The sequence below is a fragment of the Oryx dammah genome, unplaced genomic scaffold (genome assembly GCF_014754425.2).
Source record: "Oryx dammah isolate SB20612 unplaced genomic scaffold, SCBI_Odam_1.1 HiC_scaffold_11209, whole genome shotgun sequence".
In the NCBI taxonomy this organism is placed as follows: Eukaryota; Metazoa; Chordata; class Mammalia; order Artiodactyla; family Bovidae; genus Oryx; species Oryx dammah.
This window is the reverse complement of record NW_024080602.1, coordinates 5295360-5321810: the sequence shown is the minus strand read 5'-3', so window position 1 is coordinate 5321810 and position 26451 is coordinate 5295360. Positions and strand designations below refer to the sequence as shown.

General features: G+C 48.5%; 1 protein-coding gene across 1 annotated transcript in view; it reads right to left on the bottom strand.

Moving 5' to 3' along the window:
- Positions 1–26451, bottom strand: part of LOC120860911 (multiple epidermal growth factor-like domains protein 11) — a 189000-nt gene that overhangs the window by 115652 nt on the left and 46897 nt on the right. Inside the window, exon 4 of the mRNA XM_040236633.1 lies at positions 21379–21471. Coding sequence (XP_040092567.1) covers positions 21379–21471 — 93 coding nt within the window. The remainder of the gene's footprint in view (positions 1–21378; positions 21472–26451) is intronic.

Here is a 26451-nt window from a genome sequence, read left to right as displayed (position 1 = left end):
AACCAGAGGAGACCAGATGCTGTTGGGCTGTTTCTTCAGTCCTTCTGTAAGGGGATGCTGCTCAGGAGTGGGACTGGGTAATCAGTTGTACCAAGCCCCCTGCCCCGGTGACACTCCCTGGAGTAGAGGAATTCACCCGCCAAGCATGTGTATCTGCAATGAGCCAGGGGCTCAGTTGGCCAGGAGTTACCAGGGAGTGGCAGGTGCTCCAGAGTCAGACAGCCTGCACCCAGTCCTGCTTTTCATGCGCCCTTACCCTGTCTCAACATCAGTTTCTGCATCTGTAAAACGGGAATGATAATGACACCGAGTTAAAGACCCCAAGTACAAGTGTCCTTCACTATCCAAGTCTAATTAAGTTCAGAGAGGAAGCTGCCAGCCCGAGTGTTTATTTATTTTTTGTTATTAAAGATTTTTTTAAAATGTAGACCATTTTTAAAGTCTTTATCAAATCTATTTACAATATTTTTATGTTTTGACTTTTTGGCTGCAAGGCATGTAGGATCTTAACTCCTGACCAGGGATTGAACTCACACTCTGCTTTGGAAGATGAAGTCTTAATCACTGGACCAGGAAAGTCCCCAGACTGAATATTTAATTCAGAAATTTATATCACTCTTTTTTTGCTTCTGAATTTGCATAGGCAGGTTTGGATAGCAGGGTCCTGTACCTGGCAACAATAGGAGGTTTGCCATGAGGGTGACATAAGCAGACCAGCATTTATGGAACAATCATTTTGCCAACAAAGGTCTGGCTAGCCAAAGCTATGGTTTTTCCCGTGGTCATGTATGGATGTGAGAGTTGGACTCTAAAAAAAGTTGTGTGCCAAAGAATTGATACTTTTAAACTGTGGTGTTGGAGAAGACTCTTGAGAGTCCCTTGGACAGCAAGGAGATTGAAGTAGACAATCATAAAGGAAATCAGTCCTGAATATTCATTGGAAGGACTGATGCTGAAGCTGAAACTCCAATACTTTGGTCACCTGATGCGAAGAATTGAGTCACTGGAAAAGACCCTGAGGCTGGGAAAGATCAGAGGCAGGAGGGGAAGGGGACGAAAGAGGATGAGATGGTTGGATGGCATCACTGACTCAATGGACATGAGTTTGAGTGAACTCTGGGAGTTGGTGATGGACAGGGAGGCCTGCGTGCTGCGGTTCATGGGGTTGCAAAGAGTCGGACATGACTGAGCGACTGAACTGAAGTTGTTGAGGCTCAGCTGGTAAAGAATCCTCCTGCAATGTGGGAGACCTGGGTTCAATCCCTGGGTTGGGAAGACCCCCTGGAGAAGGGAATGGCTTCCCACTCCCGTATTCTGGCCTGGAGAATTCCGTGGGCTGTGCGGGGTCGAAGAGAGTCTGACACGACTGAGCGACTTTCACTTTCACTTTGTTGAGGCACAGGTAACAACTTATTTACATATAACACCTTAGTCACCTCACACAACAACTCCCCAGAGTAGCCATCATTTTACAAATCAGAAAAACAAGGCACAGAAGCATCATACAATTAGCCAAGGTCCCGCAAGTGGGACAATGGTGAAATTAGTATATGAGCCAACCTGTTTCCAGAACCTGTGCTCTTAAATTCAACAGGGTCAGCATTTAGCCCAGCCTTACTGTTGCTACTATTATTGTTGTTATTACCATATTCTCTGAGGTGGTGAAAAGGTTTGATCATCCTGTCTTTAAGGCATTTATTACTTTGGGGCAAAAACACTGGGGCCAAAAATTCTAATGTTCTAACATAAGAGTCAGCAAAGGTTTTCTATAAAGGGTCAGGTTGTAAATATTTTTTGCCTTGTGGGCAAGACAATCCCTGTAACAGCTTCTCAATTCTGCTATTATAATGAAAAAGCAGTCACACATACCCAGAAGCAGATGGGTGTGGCTGTGTTCTAATGAAAATTTATTTATAAGAGCAGGCCATGGAACAGACTTGGCCCGTGGGCTGTAACTTCCTATTTAAAGAGAAAAAAATAATTTTTAACAGTCAATGTTGCTTTATTTTGCCCACATATTACCAATGTCTTTGTCTACCATTGTTTTTTCAAGAGGGTCCTTCCTTTAATATTCCTTTAGTGAGCTCTTTGGTGGTAAACTCTCTCAGTTTCTATTTGTCTGAAAATTATTTTCTTAAAGGTAGTAGATTGCCAATTGTTTTATCCTGGCCTGTTGAAGACATTCTACTATCTCTGGCTTCCCTCATTGCTGTCGAGAAGTCAGTTGCCAGCCTAATTGCTATTCCATTGTGGGTGATGCACCTAATTAGGAAGAGTACCCACCTCTCTTTTTTCTCAAGCCCTGGGGAAATGACCCTGGTGATCTGGGGACGACATTCAGGGAAAGACCGGGGTAAAAGTCATTCATCTGATCTCTGGGGCAGTGGACCGCACACCAGAGGATCAACCCCAAGGCTACCTCCACAGACGGTCAGGGACTGGGAAGCCCAGCTTTGGCTAAGGAAATTAGAGACTTGGGTTTAGAAACAAGCCTGGGAGCTGCAGGAACTCTGTCAGGCCTGGCTATCCCTTCAGTCAGAGCTTGTGGTGAGCAGTCGGAGAGCTGGGCTCCAAAAACTTCCAAGGCACATTCGTTTTAGATGTTACCCGCTACACTGCAACTCATCTGTGAGCAAACCTCAGCTGCCCACACTTGCCCTGGGAAGAGGGGGAAAACTGCACCCAAAGTCCACCTTATGGAATTGCCCCCTCCCTCATTACCCACCCCCTGCGCTGCACGCCAGCATGGGAAAGCACCCATAACATTGTCACACGCTGATTCACCTGCCTGTCTCCTAGACTCTATATTCCTTAAGGACAAGGGCTACCTCTTTCCACCTGGTGTCCCCAGGGTCTAGCCTGGCATCTGCGTTCCAGGAGTTCCCACAGCAAGATACAACCCTGGCCTTTGAAGTCATCAGCCCATCAGCTTCCAAGCTGCATGGCAAGTCACTGCATTTCTTGGTTGTCCTCCTGACCCTCTGACTGTGACCACATTGGGAGACATTTGTTTATTTTTATTTATTTTTTTGGAGGCTAATTACTTTACAATATTATACTGGTTTTGCTATACATTGACATGAATCCACCACGGGTGTACATGAGACATTTAGAGCTGAGAGCAAAAACAGAGAAGTCTGTACTGCTAATCTTTATTTGCTAAGCAAATGATATTGACTCATAAAAGAGAGTCGCTCATTTCAACAGCAGACCGGCCTCGGTGGGTTATGCTCTCCCCAGAGAAGCCCCAAAGCTACATTAGAGACCCATCATCTCCTGCAATCTGGACCATCCAGGGCTCCTGCTTCCTAGTCAGGGCTGTGACCTGCAGCCGGGGGACATGCACGGCAGAAACGAGGGGAAACCTTGGTGATTTCCTTTGGCGCAGCAACAGCAAGGCAAAAAACAATCCACACTGTTCATCCTGCTGCCAGTTATTCAAAGAAAGCTGGTTCCAACTCCAAATTCCTCCCTGCCCGTAATTCTTTTGCTGATGAGGTAATATGTGTCATCTGCATACCCGATGCTCCAAGAATCAACTCGGTTTATTGGGTAATTAGTAGGACACATGCAGCCACCCAGGGGCCAGCAGCCAAGGGAATCAGTGAGCACAATCAAGGCCTAGCACCATTCTCACGCCTGAGTCCTGCCAGATGATGCCTTGCATGCGTTCTGGCCTCTGGAAGCCCTTCCCTGCTCTTCCCAGCTGGAAGGGACCTGCACCTTCTCTGAGACTTCAGCTCAGTGCTGTGGTCCCAAGCACCCTGCCCTGGAGTTCCTTGGGTGCTTGGGCCATCATGCCTACTAGAATACAGGTGAAGGCACCTGTATGGGCAGAGACTTGCTATCCATCTGTAAATCAACAGAGCCTGGCTTAGCAATTGTCCTCCACCCATAAGGATTTCCCTGGTGGCTCGGATGGTAAAGCATCTGCCTGCAGTGCAGGAGACCTGGGTACAATTCCTGGTTTGGGAAGATCCCTGGGAGAAAGAAATAGCAACCCACTCCAGTATTCTTGCCTGGGAAATCCCATGAACAAAGGAGCCCAGCAGGCTACAGTCCACGGGGTCACAAAGAGTTAGACACGACTAACTCTTTCTTTCTCCACCCATAAAGCAAATTTTGCTCTTCTGAGTCAGAAAGAGGCCACGTGTCAAGGCTTACCCATGCGTAAACTTTCTGGGCTTTGCTTTTTCTTATTGTTCAGGACTTTGGCTCAAAGGTCCCCTCCTCAGGGAGGCCTCCCTGACCACTCTGCATCCCTCACTCTAACTCATTGCTCTGTTGTATTTCCTTCATACCAACATTTGGAATTACCATATTTATTGCTGTGCTTATTCATTATCTCCCTCTCTAGAAAGTAAGCTCTGTGATTACTGCCGTCTCCCCAGCACCTAGAATAGGCACACAGTATCAGGCATCCAATACAAATGTATTATGACAGTGAAATGTACTGAGTGAATGAATGAAGGGTGAATACAATCAGTGCTGTAGGTCCGCTTTCCCTAAGCTATCTCCCTGCTGGCTCTCATGAGAACTGTAGGAAGCTGTTTCACCTCTGAGCTGTTCCCTGGGTAGTCTTTTCAAGTCATGCAGGGCTTAGGCAACTTGTCCTTAGACAGCATGTCCAAGGGAGGCATGCTGCAGAGCCAGGGTCCGGGAAAAGTTTCCCGCTTACCCCAGCAGTAGGACCAGGACCTCATCTTCCTGACCTGCTCTCACCCCACTGGCCCCAGCTCCCCTGTCCCACCCTTGTCCTATGCACTCTTTGATTTAAGGTGGCGACTTTTCCAAGGGAACAGCAGAACCTTAATAGGAAACCAGCCAGGGCTGATAGATGACACAAAGTTGGCACCAGCCTCAAGGTCGGAGGAGGGGAGCAAGTCAGAGGAGGATTTAGGGGCTTGCTTCCTGGCAAGACATGTGGACATGTCCCCGAGCCATCAAAGACAGATACATCCTGTGTAGTCCACCCAGAGATGGATGGTGAGGCCTCTGGCATGAGCAATTTATTGAGAGCTGGTCAAATAAATTTAAGGGTCTGGAATTTCAGCAGAGTTTCAACCCCCCTCTTCCCTGCAGGGGCCCTCATGGGAAGATGGGTGATGCAGTGGGCTGGCCCTGAGAGGCAGCGCCTTTCTGCAGTAGGCAAGCTGTCCCTCATCTCCTGCAGCCTCCAGGACTCTAGCCATCCTCAGCATCTGTGATAAATTAGATTCACTCCGCGCTCCATGTGTCTGTTTCCTGCCGTTAGGAGTGCACGTCCCCATGCAAGTTGTAGCCCCCCAGTTCAGAGGCCGGAGGTGCTCTGTCACCCATCTTTTCCCACGCAGACCCAGAGCTTTCTGGAACTCAAGGTTCCTTTCCTGAGTGTCTTGTCAGTCAATCCCTCTGTATCCTTCAAGGCCCATTTCAGTCTTTATCTCCTCCAGATGATTCCATGATTCCCCAGGAGGACACAGGCTATAATCTTTGGACCCTATTTTGTGACATGTGTGTTAACTTGCTCTTTTTTCCCCTAAAGATGACTTTATTTTCTTTCTTTTTTTCTGGCCAATTGCATATGGTGATCTTTGTTCCTCACCAGGGATCAAACCTGCGCTCCTTGCACTGGAAGCGCGGAGTCTTAAAAATTGGACCACTAGGGAAGTCCCTTAATTTGTTCTTTATGGCCAGAATGGGAGAGCAGTCTGTGCCCTTGCTGTGCTCCAAACTGTTGCTTGTAATATCCTCCCCACTTTCCTGTTTATTCCACACACCTCACACCTGGCATTGTCAGACCCATAGAAGGTGTTCCATAAACATCTGGTAAGCCAAATTGAAAGAAATGAGCAAGTCAGTTTAACACAAACACATTTTTTTCTTCATATGAGCTTGGGTACTGGACAGGTGGAGAAGTCTTTTTTGTTTTGCATGGGGAGTATTTCAAGCATATTTCAAAATGCAGAGAAAATTAAACCAGTGTATTCATCAAACAAGTCTTAATTTCCCCTATTTTTCTACAGATATTTTTATTTCAGAATAAAACATTGCGCAGCTGAAACGCCTCGTGTATCACTCCCGAATTCCTTCCTCCTCCCTCCCTGAGTATAGTCTGACTTTGGTGTTTATCATCACCATGTCTGTTTTAATGCTTTTACTACATCTGAATGTACCCATAAATAACATATTCATTATTTTGCATGTTTTAAAACTTTATATAAATGATATCATATGGTATGCATGTAGCCCTCTGCAACTTGCCTTTCTCACTCAATATTATATATTTGAGATTCATCTAAGTAGACAGGTATAGGGCTATTTCATTCCTTTTAACTGCTGTGGAGATCCCATTGTATGAATATATTAGAATTTATTCATTTCCTTCCTGAGGGACCTGGAAGTTATTTGCGGCTTTTTACCTTTACAAAAAATGATGCAAGGATCCACATGTTGGGGAGGTTTTCTGGAGCAGTTTTTCAAACTACAGGGAGTAACCCAGAAGACAGTCATGAAATCAATATAAAGGGTTATTACTACCATTTAAATAAAGTAAAGCGATTTTAAAATATTAGTGTGTGGGTATCTATGTTCTAGCACACAATATGAAATGTGTTTCCTAATATAGGTTGTGATAGAAAAAATATTTGAGAAGCATGTTATGATGGGGTTAGTATTACTTTCATTGTCATTGTTTAGTCACTAAGTTGCGTCTGAGTCTTTGTGACCCCAGGGACTGTAGCCCACCAGGCTTCTCTGTTGTTTTTCCCAGGCAAGAACACTGGAGTGGGTTCCCATTTCCTTCTCCAGGGGATCTCCCTGACCCAGGGATTGAACCTGTATCTCCTGCCTTGCAGGCACATTCTTTACTACTGAGCCACCTGGGAAGTCCCTGTATAATTTTCAGTTTTGTTTAAAATTATCAAATTTCTCTCTGAAATGGTGCTGCCGGTTCACACACTCACCAGCAGCATATAAGTGTCCCTATTTGCCTGTATCCTTATTAACACTTGGTTTTATCAGACATAGATTTTCCCCAGGTAGTTGGGTGTGACAAGGTGGCATCTCTTAGTTTCAGTTTGTATTTCCTTGATTATCAGTGAGGTGAACATCTTTTTATACGCTTACTGCCCATCAAAATATCTTTTTTCCTATAAAGTGCATGTTTCTTTGCCAGTGTTTGAATGGTTGATCTGATTAGTAGAATTCAAAAAATATTCTCGATACTAATCCTTTGTGGATTACATATGTTGTGAATGCCTTCTCCCAGGCTATACCTTGCCTTTTCACTTTGTTTTGTCAGTTCTGATATCCTGATTCGCAACAAGGTAAAAGGGAACCCAAATCAGAGAGGCCAACTCCAGGACAGGGTGGAGGCTTGGACCTTTCTGCATCTCCAGAGCCCTGAATAAAGCAGGCCCCTAATAAATGCTTGATGATTATAATATAACTGAGTAGATACTTCTATCAGATTCGTCTAGCACAATGATGGGCTTACAACAAGGGCTCTATGGAGACTTAAAGAATCGAGTCATGGTGCAAGATAAAGAAAAGTCTCTTGGGACTTCCCTGGTGGTCCAATGGTTGAGAATCCGCCTTCCAGTGCAGAGGATGTGGGTTTGATCCCTGGTTGGGGAACTAAGATCCCACATGTCATGGGGCAACTAAGCCTGTACCCTGCAACTAGAGAGGCCTGTGTGCCACAAATACCGAACCCACATGCCCTAGAACCCATGCTCCACGATAAGAGAAGGCCATGTGCTACAACAGAGAACCCGCACACTGCAACAAAGATCCTGTGCAGCCAAAAAAAGAGAGAAAATTCTCAGTGTCCCGGCAGAGAATCAGGAGGAGGGCATCTTCACTGCAAAAACAGCACTGGCTTTGTGGAAGGATTTCCAGCAAGATGGCTATAAAGTATGAGTTGATTTATCTCAGAATTCAACTTGTGGCCAATGTTCCAGGAAGCAAACTTGGGTCTCCAATGGGTGCCCCTAAGCATCTTGACTCCTGTCGTCCCTGTGAGCTCACAATAGCACAGTGATTCTTCATATTTTACAGATGGGCCCATAAAAAGTAAATGTCACATCCAGGTCAGTGAATGCAGGGGCCGGGGCAGAGCTGGAACCCGCACCCCCTGGCCTCCGCCCGATAAAAGGTTGGGACCCAGAGCAGTGGGTATTCATATTTTGAAGCCACAAGATCCTTACACTCTCAGACATAGGGGAATAAGCTGAACCATCTTGGGAAAGAACTTATTAAGTAACTCAAGCTAGTTGTAACTCCAAATCTCTCACTATAGAGAGAAATGTGTTTTGAAATGAAATGTTTTATAATGTGTTTTAAATGTGTTTTGATATATATATATATATATATATATAGAGAGAGAGAGAGAGAGAGAGAGAGAGAACGTATGTATCTCAGGAATATATATATATATTCCTGAGATACATAAGAAACGAAGGACAAAATCATTCAGCAGGACCTCTGAAGAGAAACAGGAATGACAACTTATATCATTCAAAGGTTCACCTGCCTGGGCTGGGAGTTCCTTGGGGGTAGAGGCAAGGTCTTACTCATCTCTACGTGCCCAGGGCCTAGAACAGTGTCTGGCACATGGAAGGGGCTCAACAAGTATCTGCTAAATGAATGGGCAGATGGATGAATGAATAAATGGATGCATGTGCAGACAGACAGACGGATGGAGGAGTGAGTGAAGGGATGAACAGATGAATAGACAGACAGGACGATGGACAGACGAATGGACAAACTGAAACCTGGTCAGAGAGATGCTTGGGCTTCAGAGAGTCACAGAGGTGGTTGGGTGTCCCTGGTGGTTCAGACAGTAAAGAATCCGCCTGCAATGCAGGAGACCAAGGTTCAATCCCTGGGTCGGGAAGATCCCCTGGAGAAGGAAATGGCAATCCACTCCAGTATTCTTGCCCAGAGAATTCCATGGGCAGAGGAACCTCTACAGTTCATGGGGTCGCAAAGAGTTGGACATGACTGAGCAACTAACACTCTCACAGAGAGATGCATAAATAGATGGATGGAAAGACAGACATTCTTGGGATTCTCATCTGAAAGAAAGAAGCCCAAGCGGAGGATTCAGTCTCAACAGAACCCATCAAGTAGGCAGCCAAAGCTACGAATCCTATCCTGTTGCTAAGAGAGCTGTTCACAAGGAAAAACGAGTGGCATTAACTGCAAGAAATAATTGTTTCTAATTGGGCTGAATTATTCTGGCCATATAGTAGACATATTTTTATAACTTTATTAATTATTCAATCTGAGGCCTATTACCCAGGCTGCCAGAACGGACTTTCCTTAGTAGACGGTGACAGCTTTCTCAGCTCTGCCACGGCCTTTGCTGCTGCAGCTCTTTTGGGTGATTGCCGCCTGCCTTGGGGCCCCGCTGCTGTCTGAGGCCTGGAGGTGGGGGGTCAAGCAGTCCCTGAGAGGTCGGCTGGAAGTCAGAGGTCCTGGGAGCCAGTGAGGCTGTTCTAGATGTTTCTTCTGGCCATCACATCTGCCTCCCCTGCTCTGGCCGGACAGGCAGACAGGTATCAACACATCCAACCTGGCCTCTGTGGGTCAGCCCCTGCCCAGATCCATTCTCTAACTCTGAATCACGGCAGTCTCCCCTCCCACAAGGCATCCAATCTGCTTCCCATACCATGCTTAGATAGCTTGCTTCAGTTGCCTGAAGTCAGGGACAGGGGAAGGGGAGTGCAGCCCAGCTGGCCTGGAGGGACTAGCCAGGACTGGAGGGGCAGGTCAGAGCCCCCAGCATGCCCTCTGTTCCCTTACCAGACCTTGAGTCCAGATTAGTTAGGAGAAGGAGTTTAAAAGTTGCTCCCAGTCCACAATGCAGACTCAGCTGATGCAAAGCGAGCCAAGGAGCCCACGGTCCATGCACTCAGGCCCAAGCTCCCTGGACTGCTGTGTGAGAGCACCGCAGCACCTGGCCCAGCCTCTGGGTGCTCCCACTCTCCACACCAGGCACTCTGCTTCAGCCACACGGACCTGCTTGCCATTTGGTACTCTTGCTTCTGTGGGTCTGTGCCTGGAATGGGCTCTCTTTCCATACCAGACTGTCAAAACTTCAAATCTCCTTCTTCTTTGAGCTCTGGTTCCACTGCCTTCTTGGCATCTTTCCCACTTGTCAGCTGGTTGTGACCTCGCTTTCTTTAATGGACCAGTCTGACTCCTGGCCTCCCATCTCAACCTTGGACAACATGGATATGTGAGAAGCTTTGGAAGATCAAGGGACGTGGAACCGATTACTCCTGAACATCCACCCCAGAACCCCACACTCCTCCCTGGTCCAAATACCACCACTAGAGCAGCACCTGGAAGAATGAAAACATGATAAAAAGGGAGAGCAAATCCTCTGGATCCCAATCAGCCCCAGGCTGAGTGTGCACGGTGCCTGCAGCATGCAGGCCCTGGGGTCATGGTGACAAGGAAGAGCTGGGCCCTGGCACAGAAAGGTTTCTGGGCCTGGGGGCTGGGAGGAGAGGAAACACACAATCCAACAACAAGTGTCCGGGATGGCGCGGACCACACTGGTTATGTACACAGTCAAGGTTTATGGGGATCAGGGCCTGAACTGGGCTTCGAAGACAGAAGCGCCGTGGGTCAGTGGATAAAGGGAAGCTAGAAGAGAGGAAGGGGTGGTGGTGGTGGGGTGGTCATGGGAAGGAATTAAGGCTGAAAGCCTGGCAGGCATCAGACCCAGAGGGGCCTTGAAGGCCTGGGCAAGAAATTGGGCACTTCCAGGCAGGCAGAAGGGAGCAGGGAAGTGACTGGACCCGGGTTTGCATTGTAGCTATCTCCCCACCTCCTAGTGCAGGAGGGGTTGGAGAGGGAAGGCAGAGGACCCTGGAAAGAAGGGTTAACCAGAGCTGCGAATGTGGTTGCCAGAGACTGACGGCCTGGGTTCGAATCCTGGCTCTGCCACTGACTCGCTGTGTGCCCTGGGGCCAGCTACTTAACCTCTACAAACCTCAGTTTCCTCAGCTGAAAGATAGAAATAGTAATAACAAACAATACTGAATAGGACAGTATGTTTAGTCGTGCTGGATACAAGTTAGGCAAGAATCTAAGTATGAGGCCAGTCCAGACCGCTCTCCCAGTCAGTCTCAAAGGCCACCTGCTCTGCAGTTCTGCACACACTCAGGAGCAGCCGGCTGACCTTGCTGTTGCTGCTCAGTTGCTCAGTCATGTCCAACTCTCTGCAACCCCAGGGACTGTAGCTCGCCGGGCTCCTCTGTCCATGGGATTTCCCAGGCAAGAATACTGCAGTGGGCTACCATTTCCTTCTCCAGGGGATCTTCCTGACCCAGGGATCAAACCCCAGTCTTCTGCACTGGCAGGCACATTCTTTCCCTGCGCCACCAGGGAAGTCCTGAGTGACCTTGGAGCATGGCTAAACCTCTCTGACCTCTGCTTCCTCCACTGCAAAACAGGAGTCATAATCCCCAGCTCACGGGGCAGGGGGAAGATGAAATGAGGTCATCACGTCCACGTCCGGCGTGGTGCTGGGTGCACAGCAGGTCTGGGCTGACTGGGCCGGAACTCAAAGTCCTCGGGGGCGGGGGCAGGTCTCGGAGAGTGGAAGCTGCATCAGCCGACCCCTGACTCCAGAGGGAATGCGCTCCTCTCTTCCCTGTCAGGCTTCCAGGCCAGTCCTCTGGGCTGGTGGGCGCGGATGCGAGCAGTTCGTGATTCCCTTCCCCCAGGAACTGTGTTTCCCATGGAGACCCGGCCCCTGCACCCACCCTGGCAGTACAGACCGTGTGTGTGTGTGTGTGTGTGTGTGTGCGTGCATGTATGTAGGGGGGTGCACAGCGTCCTTTCCATGTCTGAGCGGTGTTCTGGAGGGGCGGCGGGACTGCCTGCCAGTCCCAATCAAAGATGCCAGCTTGGCTGTTGTCCCTCTCTTCTGCTTTTGTCACATTTGGGACGGGTTTTCCCAGCCTCCTTGCTCTCCTAGTCCTTGAGACTCACTGCATGCCATTTATTTATGTATTTCGTTCTCAGGGAGCCAGATGGCCAGAGCTGGGGTGGGCAGACTGTGCCTCCCGCCCCTGGCTGTGACAGCCCCTTGAACAGGCAGCTCACACACAGACCCCAGGCCACCCGGTTTCCAGCTGCCTCAGGGGCAAAGCCTGACGCTCCTATGGGCCACATGTGCCAAGGCTTTGCTGACCCCTGGCCCTGCTCAGAGGGCACAGACTGGTCCTATCATGTCCCCTGGTCTGACAGTCAGAGGGAGAAGGGCCAAAGCCCCGAGATGCCGCCTTCTCCCAACGAGAAGGAGGAGCAGTGGTCCCACGCCCCCTCTGCCCCATGACTTGCCTCCCTTGGACCCGGGAAGGGGGCTCTCTCAGCAGGTCTCCCCTCCTTTCCTTGTGAGCATTGTCACAGGAGAGCAACCTGGTTCAAGGATGGAAGGAGGGTGGGAGGACCAGCTGTCCTCAGTCCTGGGGTTGAGGGTCTCCACAGGCTGCCCCCTGCCCAGCCTCATCCTCACCCCCACACTTGTCTGGACACCCATGAGAGCAGAGCACCCCCAGCATCTGCTCCCCATCATTTCCCATTCTTCTTGGCAGGCACTTTTGGAAGAAACGAGCTCTGGATGGGAGGAAATCATCCTCTTCCCCAGCTTCCAGAGCAGAGCCACGGCCAGGCTGTCTCAAAAAGAGAGAGGCAAGGGGAGGGGGAGGTGACATTCGAGGACAGAGAGATGGAGAGGCCAGCAGATCCATCTTCCTGCTGCCATTCCCCTGCAGCCCACAGCACCCCCAGCACCCCCAGGACCCAGGATGGGGCTGGGTTGATCTCTCTTAAATGTATTTACTTATCTATTTGCAATGGGTCTTAGTTGAGGTACACAGGATCCTTAGTTGAGCCATGCAAACTCATTATGGCACCTTGTGGGATCCAGTTCCCTGACCAGGGATGGAATCCAGGCTCCCTGTAGTGGCAGCTCAGAGTCTTAGCCACTGAACTGCTCAAGTCTCTTTCAGCCTCTATCACAGACTCCTCACAATTGAGTTGGCATTCACTTTTCTCAACTTCCCACCCCCAACGCCCACCCCCAGTGGCCTGGGGAAAGTCTGACAGACCCAGATAGGATGCTCACCAGCTGTGGGGCCTTGGGGCATCATTTAACCTCTCTGTGCCTCAGTTTCTTCTTTCAAAATGGGACACAGCACACACCTGGTTCCTTCCTTCCTCCCAATATGGCTTTCCTGAACCATTCGGTCCCCCCATCTCCCATCGAAGCCAGAACTTTCTCTCTCCCAACTCTTCCTCCTCCCTCCTCTCGGTACCGGTGGGTCTGGCTTATGTTCACAGCTCCTCGAGGATGGGGGCCATGCCCTCCTCATCCTAATACCCCCCTCCAGCCCCAGACCCCCGCGGTGTGGGCCTCTGAGTAGTACTCAATACATGAGCATTAAGTGAAATTCAAGGGACAGACAACACAGAGCCAGCGCAGCACTAGCCCAGCTACTGAATACCTTTTTGTTTAAAATTAGGATTCTGTGGTGAAGAGAGCCCCTCTCACACACAGACCTTGAAAAAGCATTTGCTGCCACGTCTGCAGCTCCCTTCTGTCCCCGTCACGGTGACTGCGCCCCAGCGTGCGCTGACACGGAGCCCACTGGCCCGGGGAGGCCCACGGGCGCACCAGATGCCGGCAGAAGGCGGCCCAGGCGGTTCTGCCAGGGGCCGCGGGCTGGGCAGAGCAGCACGTGGGAACAGCGAGTGTAATTGCTTTTCTGGTGATTCATCAGAAGTTGCTTTAACCTTGACAGCCGGCTTCGTGTAGGGAGAAAAACACTGAGTGAGCGGCGGCCTCCGGGTTGGCAGGATGCCCCTCTGTGCCCCTCCCAGAGGAGGCAGCCAAGGCACCCCAGGTGCTCCCACCTGGGGGAGGCAAGGGTATGAGTCACTGACCCTATTCAGGGCTGTCCACCACCCCCACCCTCAGTCCTTTCCAGGTCCTGGAATCCCAGGAGGGCTATGCTTGGAGGAGAGGGGTGTTGGGAAAGAACAGACAACTTCTAGAAGTCAGCAGCTGGAAGGGCATGAAGGCCCTTGATTAGGCGAGATGATGCTGGATTTTCACTTTCCAGAAACATGGCATCCTGGGATTTTTAGACCTGAAATATACACGCTGACCTTCCCATTTTATAGATGGGAAAACAGGCTCAGAGTAATCACTGCTCAGGTAACTAATGTGCCATTACATGGTGAAAATTTTAACTCTATAGCTTCAAGCATGCATGCTAAGGTGCTTCCATCATGTCCGACTCTTTGCAACACTATGGACTATAGCCCGCCAGGCTCCTCTGTCCATAGGATTCTCCAGGCAAGGATACTGGAGTAGGTTGCCATGCCCTTCTCCAGGGGATCTTCCTGACCCAGGGATCAAACCCGAGTCTCTTATGTTTCCAGCATGGGCAGGCAGGTTCTTTATCACTAGTGCTACCAAAGTCACTCCAATAAATGGTGCTGGGAAAACTTGATAGCCACATGCAGGAAAACTGAAGTTGGACTACTTTATACTATAAGCAAAAATTAACTCGAAATGGATCAAAGACCTACTTGCATGAGCTAAAACTATTATAAGATTTTTTCACAAAAACATAGGAGGGGGTGCTTCATGACACTGGATTTGGCAATACTTTCTTGGATATGACATCAAAGGTACTGGGAACAAAAGAGGTAAATTGGACTTCACCAAAATTTAAAAGTTTTGTGCATCAAAGGGCACAACAGAGTAAAAAGGCAAGCCATGGTATGGAGAAGATATTTTAAAATCACATATAATGCATTAATATCCAGGATATATAAAGAACACCTACAATTTAGTACCAACAAGGCAACCCAGTTGAAAATAAATGAACATTTCGCCAAAGAAGATATATAATGGGCACTAAAGTATACGAAAGGAGACTCAACATCACTAATGATTAAGAAAAAGCAAACCAGAACCACAATGAGATACTACTTTACACCCATGAGGATGACCATTATATTGGGTTGGCTAAAAATTTCATTTGGGTTTTTCCATAAGATGCTAGAGAAAAACCTACATAAACTTTCTGACCAAACCAATAACAAATAAAAATAGAAACTAACAAATATTGACAAGGCTATATAGAAATTAGAACCTTGTACTTGGCTAATGCGAATGTAAAATGGTATAGACCCTGTGGAAAATAGTATGGTGATTCCTCAAAAAATTAAACATAGAATTACTACACGCTCCAGCAAACCACTTCTGGCTACCTATGCCAAAGAAGTGAAAAGCAGGAATGTGAAGAGATATTTGCACATCCATAGCGGCATGGTTCACAATAGCCAAAAGGTACAAGCAACCCAAGTGTCCGCTGATGGGTAAAGGGGTAAAGAAAAGATAGTATATACATACAATGGAATAGTATTCAGCCTTAAAAAGCAAGGAAGCTCTAATGCATGTCACAATATGGACACAAGTTTTAGACATTATGCAAAGTGAAATGAGCCAGTCACAAAAGGACAGATGTTATATAATCCTTTTTATACGTGGAACCTAGAGTCATCAAATTTTGAGAGAAAATAGAATGGTGATTGATTGTAGCTGGGGGGGTGTGGGGAATGGGAAGTTAGTATTTAATGGGTAGAGATTTTCAGTTGGGGAAGATGAAAAAGCACTGGAGATGGATGATAACGATGGTTGCACAGTAATGTGAATGTCCTTAATGCTACAGAACTGCACACTTTAAAATGGCTAAAATAGTAAACTTTATGTTATGTATATTTTCACACACACAAATCCCTAGCACATAGATATTGTGCTTTGAAAAGGACTGACCTAGAGAGTCTCTGGCTAGTTGAGGAGTATGAGTGTATTTCTGAGCTGGTAAATGTTATATTTTCATCTGCAAGGATAGTTGAAAGCCAAGTCAGCCAGGGGTCCCCCACACCATTCAAGATAAGAACACATTTGACTTGGCAGAGGCTGCTCTTGGTAGTGGCCCAGCTTGGTTCCCGCTGCCTTCATTACTCAGGCCTGCTCTGCAGTCCTGTCTCATGCTGGGCATCAGGCCTGGAGGGTGGGTGGGGTGGGGGGAGTTGGTTTCCACAAATAGTGAGAGACTGTGCAATGAGATTTTACTCTCCTGCACTCTATGCACATGGATAAAACCAGTTCAGTAGAATCTAAAAATATGGGAGACTACGGAGAAAGCAGAGGCAGTGGGACTTCTCTTCATGTCTACCCTGCCATCCTCCCTTCTGGGGTGGCCTGAAACCCAAACCAAAATGCCACTCTATAACCCAGAATCCAAACTGCAAAGCACCTTGGGAAGGGAGGCAGAGAAGCAGGACCCAAGAAATACAAGAATTAAATAATACAATGAAGGCTGAAATTTCCAAGTTGATTCTTGGGTATCATTTATAAAAGTTAACAGGGCATATTTAATTTAGGAATTGGCTCACGTCCTTCTCCTTACAGCTGAAACCTCATAAATGAAATATACTGGACCATTGCCCAGTGTGGAAATAAAAGTTATGAATAATGTTTCTATCTCAATCATTGTCAGTGCTTTAATATTCCTAATTACTTTAAAAAGCTAGATATTCAATATGGCAAAACTTTTTTTCTTTTTATCTCTACTTGTGAGATTAGTGCAATTTAATAAGAGTCACTCTGTCGTCTTTATTCAGTGTAAACTGACATTTCATCCTTTTACTCTTCATTATTATATAGGATGGAAGTTTATGACCAAGGGTACAGCCACTCCATTTGCCCATATTGGTTCATCTAACATCTTGGAATTATCCATGATAGCCAACGTGTCTGCCTACCAGAAAAACCAGCATCACCTTACTTCCTTTATGGAGCAGAAAGAAATTCATCCAGGCTTTCAAGAAATTAGGCTATGGGGTCATAAGTCTGTAAAAGAATGAAAAGTTCCCCCCAATCCTACTACTGGATTTGTCTCTTTCATGTCTATCAAAGTCATAAATCCCTTGGCAACCACAGAGGGCAGGAGCAGGCAGGTGATGGATCTTTATAATCCTCCCTGCCACTTCCAGGAACTTATCCTAAAAAGCAATTGGAACATGTGGGCAAAGATACATGTGTAGGAAGAATCCTTGCAGCATTTTTACGCAGGACCACAGCCCCTTATCCATAGGTCCACAACCCCCAAATCTCTAAAGAATCCAGAGGAATTTTTTTTTTTAATTTTCCAGAATTCACTTAGAGGCACAGTCTTTGTGGAAGCCATTTGTGGTTATACATCATCTGTATGTCACTAGAAGTCATCGGTTATACGTCACTTCAGAAATGTTACTATGTTTCGTCGCAAGGTGTTGCCAAACTCCACTGGAGGCATATGTCATATATGATCTAGTCACCATAAACTTTCCTGAACTCTGAAAAAAATCTACATTTTGAAAGCAACAAGGAACAAAGATATTGGATAAAAGATGATGAGCCTAACATACTGAAAAATCAGAAACAGCCTAAATGTCCATCACCAAGAGACTGGTTACTTTTAGTAATCCATTGAATGAAATTCTATAAAGCCATTTAAAAATTTTAAGGGAGATTCATGTTCATTGATAAGGAAATGAGTATATGATATAAGTTGAATTTAAAAAGCAAGTTCCAGAATAGCACATTTGATCTAATAAAAATGTGTCCTCATCTAGCTTTAAGAGCAAATATGCAGACAAAGAACAGGGAAGGCAACCACTCAAAGGCCAGTAGAGGTTATCACTGGGTGTATGGGTTTAACTTTTTATCTATACTTTCAGTGCCATTTGAATTTCCTTTTAAATATGAACAGGTACCAGGTAGCGCTAGTGGTAAAGAACCCACCTGCCAATGCAAAGACATAAGAGATGTAGGTTTGATCCCTAGGTTGGGAAGACCCCCCTGGAGGAGGGTATGGCAACCCATTTTAGTATTTTTGCCTGGAGAATCCCATAGATAGAGAAGCCTAGTGGGCTACCTTCCATAGGGTTGCAAAGAGCCAGACACAACTGAAGCAAACTCAGCACACAGCATACATGTATGTTTTTAGAATCAGAAAAAAACACCAACAAGAATGATGCCTTTGACTAAATAAAAAATCCAAGCTTCCCTGAAAGTATGTCACATGTATAGACATGCAAATGAGAGACTCCATTCAGAAATCTCCAGATACTGCGCTGACGGACACACCCATCCCCATTGACACGGGCCCCATGAAGTCCCTAAGGCGCCACAGAGCACACACAGGCAGACAGGTGTCCAAAGGCATAATAGCAAGGAGGGTCAGCTTGCTTGGAGTAAACAAATTCACAATTTGTGTCCCATGGCTGATTCATCTACTTCCACAACAATATCTCAGGGCCACATCTTTCAAGCAGGTCCTTCCTTCCCCTGTGAGCAACTAGGTTTTCTCATCAAGGACCTGTTTCAATCTCAGGCTGTGTTAACAGAGGCTGAGCATCCAGAAGGAAAGAGAGCATAATAATTACATGTCCAGGCTTAGGTTCTTGCTTGGTCAGTAGTCCTAGTTTCGTGATTTACTAGCTGTGTGTCCTTTGAAAGTTCTTTAACCTCTCTGTATTTAAACTTTCTCATCTGTAAAATGGGGCTAATAATAATTTTCATATCATAGGGTTGTTGCAAAGAGTAAATGAGAAGATGAATAAAGTACCTAGTGCACAGTAAAATTCAATAAAGTGTACCTATATCTATTATTATTTTTCCATACAAGCTTGCATCTGTGGTCAGATCTAGGAACAACAGTCAAGAGGAATAAAGGCCACAGCCAATGGAGAGAAAATAAATAGAGAAGGAAGTTTAGACAATGTCATATAAGAAACAAAGAAGCTTTGAAAATAAAAACTGGGGGAAAGGAGGTGATCGCTGTCTTCTAGTACCTGAAGGCCTGACCTGTGGAAGGAGACTCTGATATCATCTGTACGGTTTCAGTGACTACTGTCAATTGCTATAAGATGACTCTCTGCCCACGCACAATTTGCTGTCCACTGAGCTCCTTGGGAGAAAGCACAAATACGGTAAGGATGGTCATGGAGATCGAACACCCAGCCCTGGCCTTTATCATGGGTGAGAACCAACTCATCGAAGCTAGAGACAGATTTCAACTTAAGAGAGGGAAAACTTTTCAATAGTCAGAATGTGCTTCTATAGGAAGCAGTGAGCTCCTTGTTAATAGAGGGATTCAAGCAGTGGTTGGAACTCTCTTGGCAGGGCATCTAAATGGTCAGTGCTCTGACTGATTTTGAGAATAGGAATCTATGAATTCTCTTCATTCAATCCTCTCATCTCTCAAAGGAGGGTTGGAATTCTTCTTTTAAGACTTTCTGTGAGTTTAGGAGTACATGCCTTGAGTAGATGCAAAGGTGGTGGCTTTTGAACCCACGAGGGTGGATTTACTGAAGAAACAGGTTGTGAGTTGCTCAGCACCAAGTCTGATGACTGAATTGGGAATGGCAATTGGGCAGCTTGTCTCCACACTGTAAAGTAACAGGGCTACATGCTTGGTAAACAGACTCCGGGCGCAAGATTTACTCTAAACTGCCTAGTCCCGTTGATCAAAGGCAGCTATACCCTTCCATTTCTTTCACTGGACTAGAATGAAACCCGAAGTGACAGACTGTCTGAGAAAACCCTCCAGGTCCCACAGCCACCACAGTCCAGAAACAGTGAGCATCACACACACTCGTGCTGAATGGCGATTTGTATGCACTCAGGACCTGGAGACTCATGCTGTATTTCAACCTCCAGCAGACCGCCCTTGACATTATAATTTGGCAACAGCAAGCAAACCTGTCCCAGAAGGGTTAACCGAATCTGAGTTAGGTAGTTTCTCATCAAAGATTCATTGTAGGCAAAGTTACACAAAGCAGAACAAAGATAAGAGGGGGAAAAGCTCTCAGACATTTCAGCCAACATGTTTCTGGTGCTCACAGAAAGACTGCTTGAACACATTTGTTTATCTTACGTGTCCCCCAGGTGTACTTTTCATTGCCTGGGGGAGTCCCTGCCCTGTTTCTCAGCACAACTTACCTCAAAGCAGGGAAATGGGTGGAAGGAAGAAGATAGTATAGTCAATGGAAGTCCCAACACATTAGAGAGTCTCTGGAGCACCTCAAACTGACCCTGGACTCCCCAAGCCTAGAGAACCACCCAAACAAGGCCCAAACAAAATCACATCCAATAGTTTGCTTTGCCTGGAAAGTTCCCATAGACTGGATGGACAGGGAGACTCCAGTCAAGGCCTTTGGGAAAAAGGACCATAACAAGATGTCACCCCAGCAGAGAGTACAAGACAGCAAGGGCACCATATTGGGCCAGTGTGGACCCAACATTCCTTCTTCAAGTTGTTATGACCATTGCAGAGGAGGGAGGTGGCTCCCCAAGACGGGTCGCCGATAGGGGTTAGACCCCGCCTGGACCAGCTTAGCTATGTTACCTACTCGAGTCACACACAGAAAGACACCCTATCCCAGCTCAAAGCAGGAAGGAAACTGGGCTTCAACACTAATCAAGGACTCTTTGGAATCAAGTAAGACCATGACATTAGCCAACCATTGATCCCAAACAGTGCCACTGGAAAGAGGGCTATCTGTGAGGATGTAGGGGAAATGAGCCAAAGGGGAAGCATTCACCTTAGCTGGACTCTTGGCAGAGAAGTCCCTGAGCACTCGGCCTGCAGTCCCACAGTAGAGATGTGCCTGTGCTGCTGTGGGTCACCCGGTCAGTCCAAGAGCATCCACCTCACTCGTGCTCCCTAGAGAGCCTCCCCGAGGGAGTGTGAACAGTCCGCCCAGAGAGATGTAAGAACACAGTAACCGCCCCCTACAAGCATGCCATTCTTCTACCTTTGGGGAACACAGAGGCATCCCAGAGCCCACCAGTCTCATAAATCAGTCCCTGGAGTCGCTGTGAGCACCCACTGAGCCTTTGAATCAGCCACGTTGAGGACCAAACGTTGACTACTGTGACGTCCTGGGTCGACACCCATGGGTGGCATCTCAATCTCACTTTAAGCCTCAAAGACCTTACTTAGAGGTGTTTCATCCATCAAAAGTCAGAGTTGCTGTGAGCACCCACAGAGCCTTTGGATCAGCCAAAGATGATCCATAGATGACTGCACAGTTCCCCCCACACACAGCATGCAATGCCCCTCCAGACCTCCACCATGCCCCTAGAGCCCTCCACCCCAAGTACCATCTTGTAGGCATGCTTCCTCCCCGATGCCCACATTTGCCTAGGCACCCCAAGCCCAGAACAAAGAATTCAGCATCCAACCACGGCACAGTCCCTCCCCAGCCAGAGCTGTGGCCCCGCCCAAACCCCAGAGACCCCAGACTCACCGCTGGAGCAGTCAGGCCCTCCCCAGCCGGGCTCACAGTGGCAGGTGTCCGGGGAAACGCAGCGGCCGTGCACACACTCCTCTGTACACAAGGCTGTGGGAGGTCAGGAGAGAGGCAGGAAGAACAGGACCAGTGTGAAAACCAGCCATCTGGTCAAGGAGCACAGTCCACTTTGTAAAGATGCTCAGAACGCATCTCTGGCTTCAGGGACAAGCAAGCTACTCCTGACCTGAGTTATTTAATTAACTCTGAAAAGGATTCAACAGGGTGTGCTTCATCTCAGCCTTGTTTCCTAAAATGAAACCCAAGCCTGAGAAATGGCAGCGTGGTGACTTTTCAAGAGTTATTTCCTCCAAAAAAAGGAAACACTCATTTTTGGCTATCAAACTAGAAGATGTCTTTAAAAAAAAAAAAAAAGAAAAACAGCTGATGGGGATGGCAAGAGTACAGGAGTCTGGACAATTCATGCACATGGACTCTGATCTCATAGAATATACATTTGAATAAAGGAAGACAGAAGGAGTTTTTAAAAAGGGTATTTCCTCCAAGGTTTAACACTAGGAGACCCTCCACAAAGCCCAGTCCCTACATCCCCACTGCTGTTCTCTTTCCCCATCAGCTCAGAAAATGACCCATCTTTTGGTTTCCCCAGTTTCTTTCTGCAAAGGCCTCCACGTTTATCAGGTTGCCTGAAAAGAATCTGTTCCCCTCACGTTTTCCCCACCTTTCTGCCCTCCTCCCCAGATGGCCCTATTTTTGGGGCTCTCAAATGTCAGCAAATCTGCAAAGTACACAAATGCTGAGGAAAAAGCAACAGCTAATTATAAGAAAGTAATTAAGAGAGACAGCCACGATGATGATAATTGTAATTAGAAAGTGCCTGGCAAATTCTTATCACTCAGTCAAATGCTACAGCCTCCTGAGTTGGGAGGCAATAGCAGAATAGTTTCCATCAACTACCCCAGTGCTGAGAAGGCTTATTGGCAGCAGTCTGAGGAAGGGAGATTATTTCTCTCTCCCTTTGACATCCACATTTTCTCAAGGTCATCCATTGCTCCTGAGAGATCTGCCCCACCATCTAATTTATCAGTGAGGAATTACAGAAACCTCCTTGGCCACCCCATCCCCCCAATTTTGTAAGCCTGGGAAATCAGTGGCTACCATCAACACTGTCAGTTTTTCAGAAGAGATCTAGATGAAGCTTTTTTCCTGACAAGCGACTAGACACCTTCTCTCTGCTTGGAACTGGCCTGGGCTGGGGAAGCAGGTGGCCCCCAATGGTGAGCTGAGAGGACCTGCCACTGACTTCCAAACACCCACCCTGCTTCCATGCCCATTGCTTGGCCGAATGCGAGCGAGAGGGTGATGTCAGGTTAGACAAGAAAGTTCATTTTATGGGGGTGGGGGGTCCTCTGCACGTGTGCCTGCTCAGCTGTGTCTGACTCTGTGACCCCATGGACTGTAGCCTGCCAGGCTCCTCTGTCCATGGGGATTCTCCAGGCAAGAATACTGGAGTGGGTTGCCATGCCCTCCTCCAGGGGATCGTCCCAACCCAGGGATCAAACCCACATCTCCTGTGCCCGATGCATTGACAGTGGATTCTTTACCTACTGGGCCACCGGGAAAGCCCGTGGGGTCCTCTGGCCCCTCCTGAATACAAACCTTGGCTCTGAAGCTGTTGCCTTAGCTTTACCTAGGCCTCCTGGCAAGGCAGACCCCAAAGAACCATTTCCGATGCCCCACTCGTTCGTAGTTTGCTGACAGCCCACCGTTGCCAGCCTGGGATGTAGTGTGTCTGGGGGAAGCCCTTGAGTCCTTCTCATTGGTACAGATGGCTTTCAGGCAGAGTTCTGGTTGTGCTCAAGACTTCGAGAGCCCCTCACTTCACGGCTCCTGGGCAGTGGCTGGGGCCTCCTAGCTAACCCACTTATCTGAACCCTGACCTCAGTGACCAATTCCACTTAGAGCCACAGTGAGCTGCTCACTCAGTAGCTAACAAGACCCCAGTCAGTCATCCCTGCTGCCTGGCTTCCCCCACTCCCACCGCATTTGCTAAACAAGCTCAGATTCAATGTCCCCAGAGTACACCAGACAGGAGGCATCATACCCTGGTTCCCCATCCCAGCCCTGTCCTCAGCGGCTCCCTCTTCCCTCCATCCCACCCCCTTAGGCTGAGGCCCCACTTTTTTCCATTCCTGGGCCCCTCACCTTCCAGCAGACCCTCCCGTCAGCTTGTCAGGTGAGCCCAGATACCTCCAGTCACCTTCTGACTGCAGACAGCAGCGCCTTGATCCCTGCACAGGGGTTCTGCTGCAGAAGGCAAGGGCAGGCAGTGGACCAGGGAACTTGTCCCATGTTAGGTCTGAAAGGCACCTCACAGAAAATCCATCCGTCTGCTTCATTTTATCCATGGAGGAACTGAGGCCTGGGGGTCTGGGATCCCATGAACTGTGTGATCTCTGGTCAGGGAGGAGGGAGCTGGAGGAGGAGGCTCCCAGAGACAGAGGCCTCTGAAGGCTGAGGGAGGCGAGAGGTGACCACAATCGTGTGGCCTTCATGCCACATCCAGGCTGGACATCCTTTCCCTCCCAGAAGGTTCAAGCCAGAGAAGCTGTATCAATGTGCCAAGTCCCCTGCGGGCTGAGCAGGGGCTTGGAGCAGCTCAAGGGAGAAAGGGCAGAGACTAGCCAGTGCCCTGCCAACCCTCGCCTCTCTGGTCCTCTGACCCTAGAGACCTAAGCCCTGGCCTTTGTCCTGCACCCTCTCCTACCTGCAAGGGAGGCACCTTTGGGGGCTCTGAGCAAGCTCTTCCCATTCTCCCTTCCCGTGGCCTCTCCCAGGGACCCCTAGGACTGCGTGCTGAGGACCTCCCCCAGCTCAGCCCTGCATCCAGCACCCAGGCTCCCAGTGACTCTACAAGCCGAGCCCCTGGGCCTGAGTCCAGGGATGTGGTTGCTGTCCCAGCAGTCCATCCAGACCTCATTGTCCCCTTCTCCTCCTTATCACCCTGGTATTCTGTCTTGGCTATCTGCTTGTCAAAAACCTCAGTTCATTCATATTTCATTGGAGTTGTTTAGACAGTGTTGTTTGAAGCATGAAATATTGATAGCAAATTTCTGAGGTTCAGATAGCCATATCTGGCACCTGGGCCGCTACGTGTTGTGTATCTGCTGGGGAGGGGACAGGACAGCGGTGCCGCAAGGCGAGTCTCCTGGAGGGGAACAGAGGCGAGACCCACGACGCCACCTGGAGCAGGGGCAGCCAGCTCGACCCCGGATTCTACGGGAACCCCAGGTGGGCCGTCCCTCCACACAGGGCCAGGGTTTACACAGCAGCCACCCCAGGAGTATACAGGTCCCCTGAGTCCTTCATGCCAGCTGACCCCCCAGGAGAGGCCGAGTCATGGTTCCGTCACCCCCACCTCCTCCTCCTCAGGCTCCTGTAACTTGAAATGGGGGCATTCTGTCAAACCCCCTTCTCTCTGCTGCACACCGGCTGCTGTCATGGGCACCCTGAGGCCGGCTCTGCCGCGGGCTCCGCGGGGAAATCTGAAACTCTGCTCTCTCAGCTTCCGCCCTCACCGCCACCCCATCGTCCCGCCTCAGTCCTGCCTCTACCCTCCTAGGTGTTAGGGGTGCATTTAGTGCTGAGCAGCACGGCACAGCAGCTAAGAGCACAGATGGCACCCAGGGAGCCGGGGCTGGACCCGGCGGCGCCACTCATCAGCTCCAGACTTCAGGCGGGTTACCCCCGCTGTGTCAGTCCCCGTCTGTTCAGCTGGGGAGAGTGACAGGCTGGGCCTCGGGCTGTGTGCAAGGATTCAGTGAACTGCCAAAGTACCCAGAGCAGACCCTGGGGTCCACTCAGTGCATTGTTACTAGCAGGGTGTCCTCAGCCCCCCGGCAGGGTCTTGGCCATGCCTGAGCTTCCCTAATCCTCCACCCCCAGGCTGTCTCTCTTATTCTCATCTTTCTCTGAGGTCATAAACACGGGGGGTGAGCTCTAAGGGCCATGGGGGTGGAGTACTGCAGGGCAGCCCCATCCCCACCCCCTTGTGGAAAGGCCAGGATGGAAGAGAATGTGACGACCCATATTTAAACTCCCTATCTGCTATTTACAGTTACAATTACAGGACAATAAGCAAATAGTTTAACCTTCTGTGCCTCAGTTTCTTCGTCTGTAAAATGGGGACAATAATAGTATCTATGTCATGGGCTACTGCAAAGATTTAACGCAGCAACACAAAATGAGTGTTTAGACCCGGCCTGGTCCCCAGCAAGTACCCAATAAACAGGACCTGCTGTTACTAATTCTCTGTCTCTCACACACATGCCCTGGGGTCTGGATCCCATGTCGAAGATAGCTGATGGTGCTCACCACTTAGTGCCAATTCCTGTGTGCTACCGGTTTCTGAGCACCCTCTATGTGCCAGGCTTCCCCACATGCTACCTCAACATCTATCACAGGCCATCCACACAGACCTTGAGAGAGTTACCTCTGTCAGTACCTGTCTCTCCTTTGCAGATCTCCAGCCCCTGGGGGATAGAGGCCGCTTTCAGTTGGGCTTTTTAAAGCTCTCATGATGCCTGGTACACAGTAGGTGCTCAATGTTTGTGGGTCCCAAAGAGAGAGTACCAAAGCAAGCATGGAGAGGGCATGGTTGTCTTTGGTTTCAGAGGTCGGTCACAGGGAAGTCGCCATATCTCTAGACCCTGCCTCTCGGCTCAGGCTACCGCTGGCCCTGTGGGAACAGGATGCTGGGTGATCTTAGGGATGGTGGGGGCTGTAGAACAAGCCCAGCTGTAGATGTGAGGAGACCCGGGTTTGTGTCTACCAGCATCCATCTCAGTGATATCAAGCAACTCACTTTCCTCTCCAGGCCTGTAACCTCCCCTGGAATTCAGATTAGACCAGAGGAGGTCTGAAGGTCCATTCACTGAGAGTGGCCAGAAGCTGCCATCTGCCCACTGTCCTCCAGGACAGGCCTGGGCTACTGCCAGTGCTCTAGACCCACTCGCTGATCCCCAAGCCCCATCCTCTTCCCACGGTCTTGTTTTAGTCACTAAATTGTGC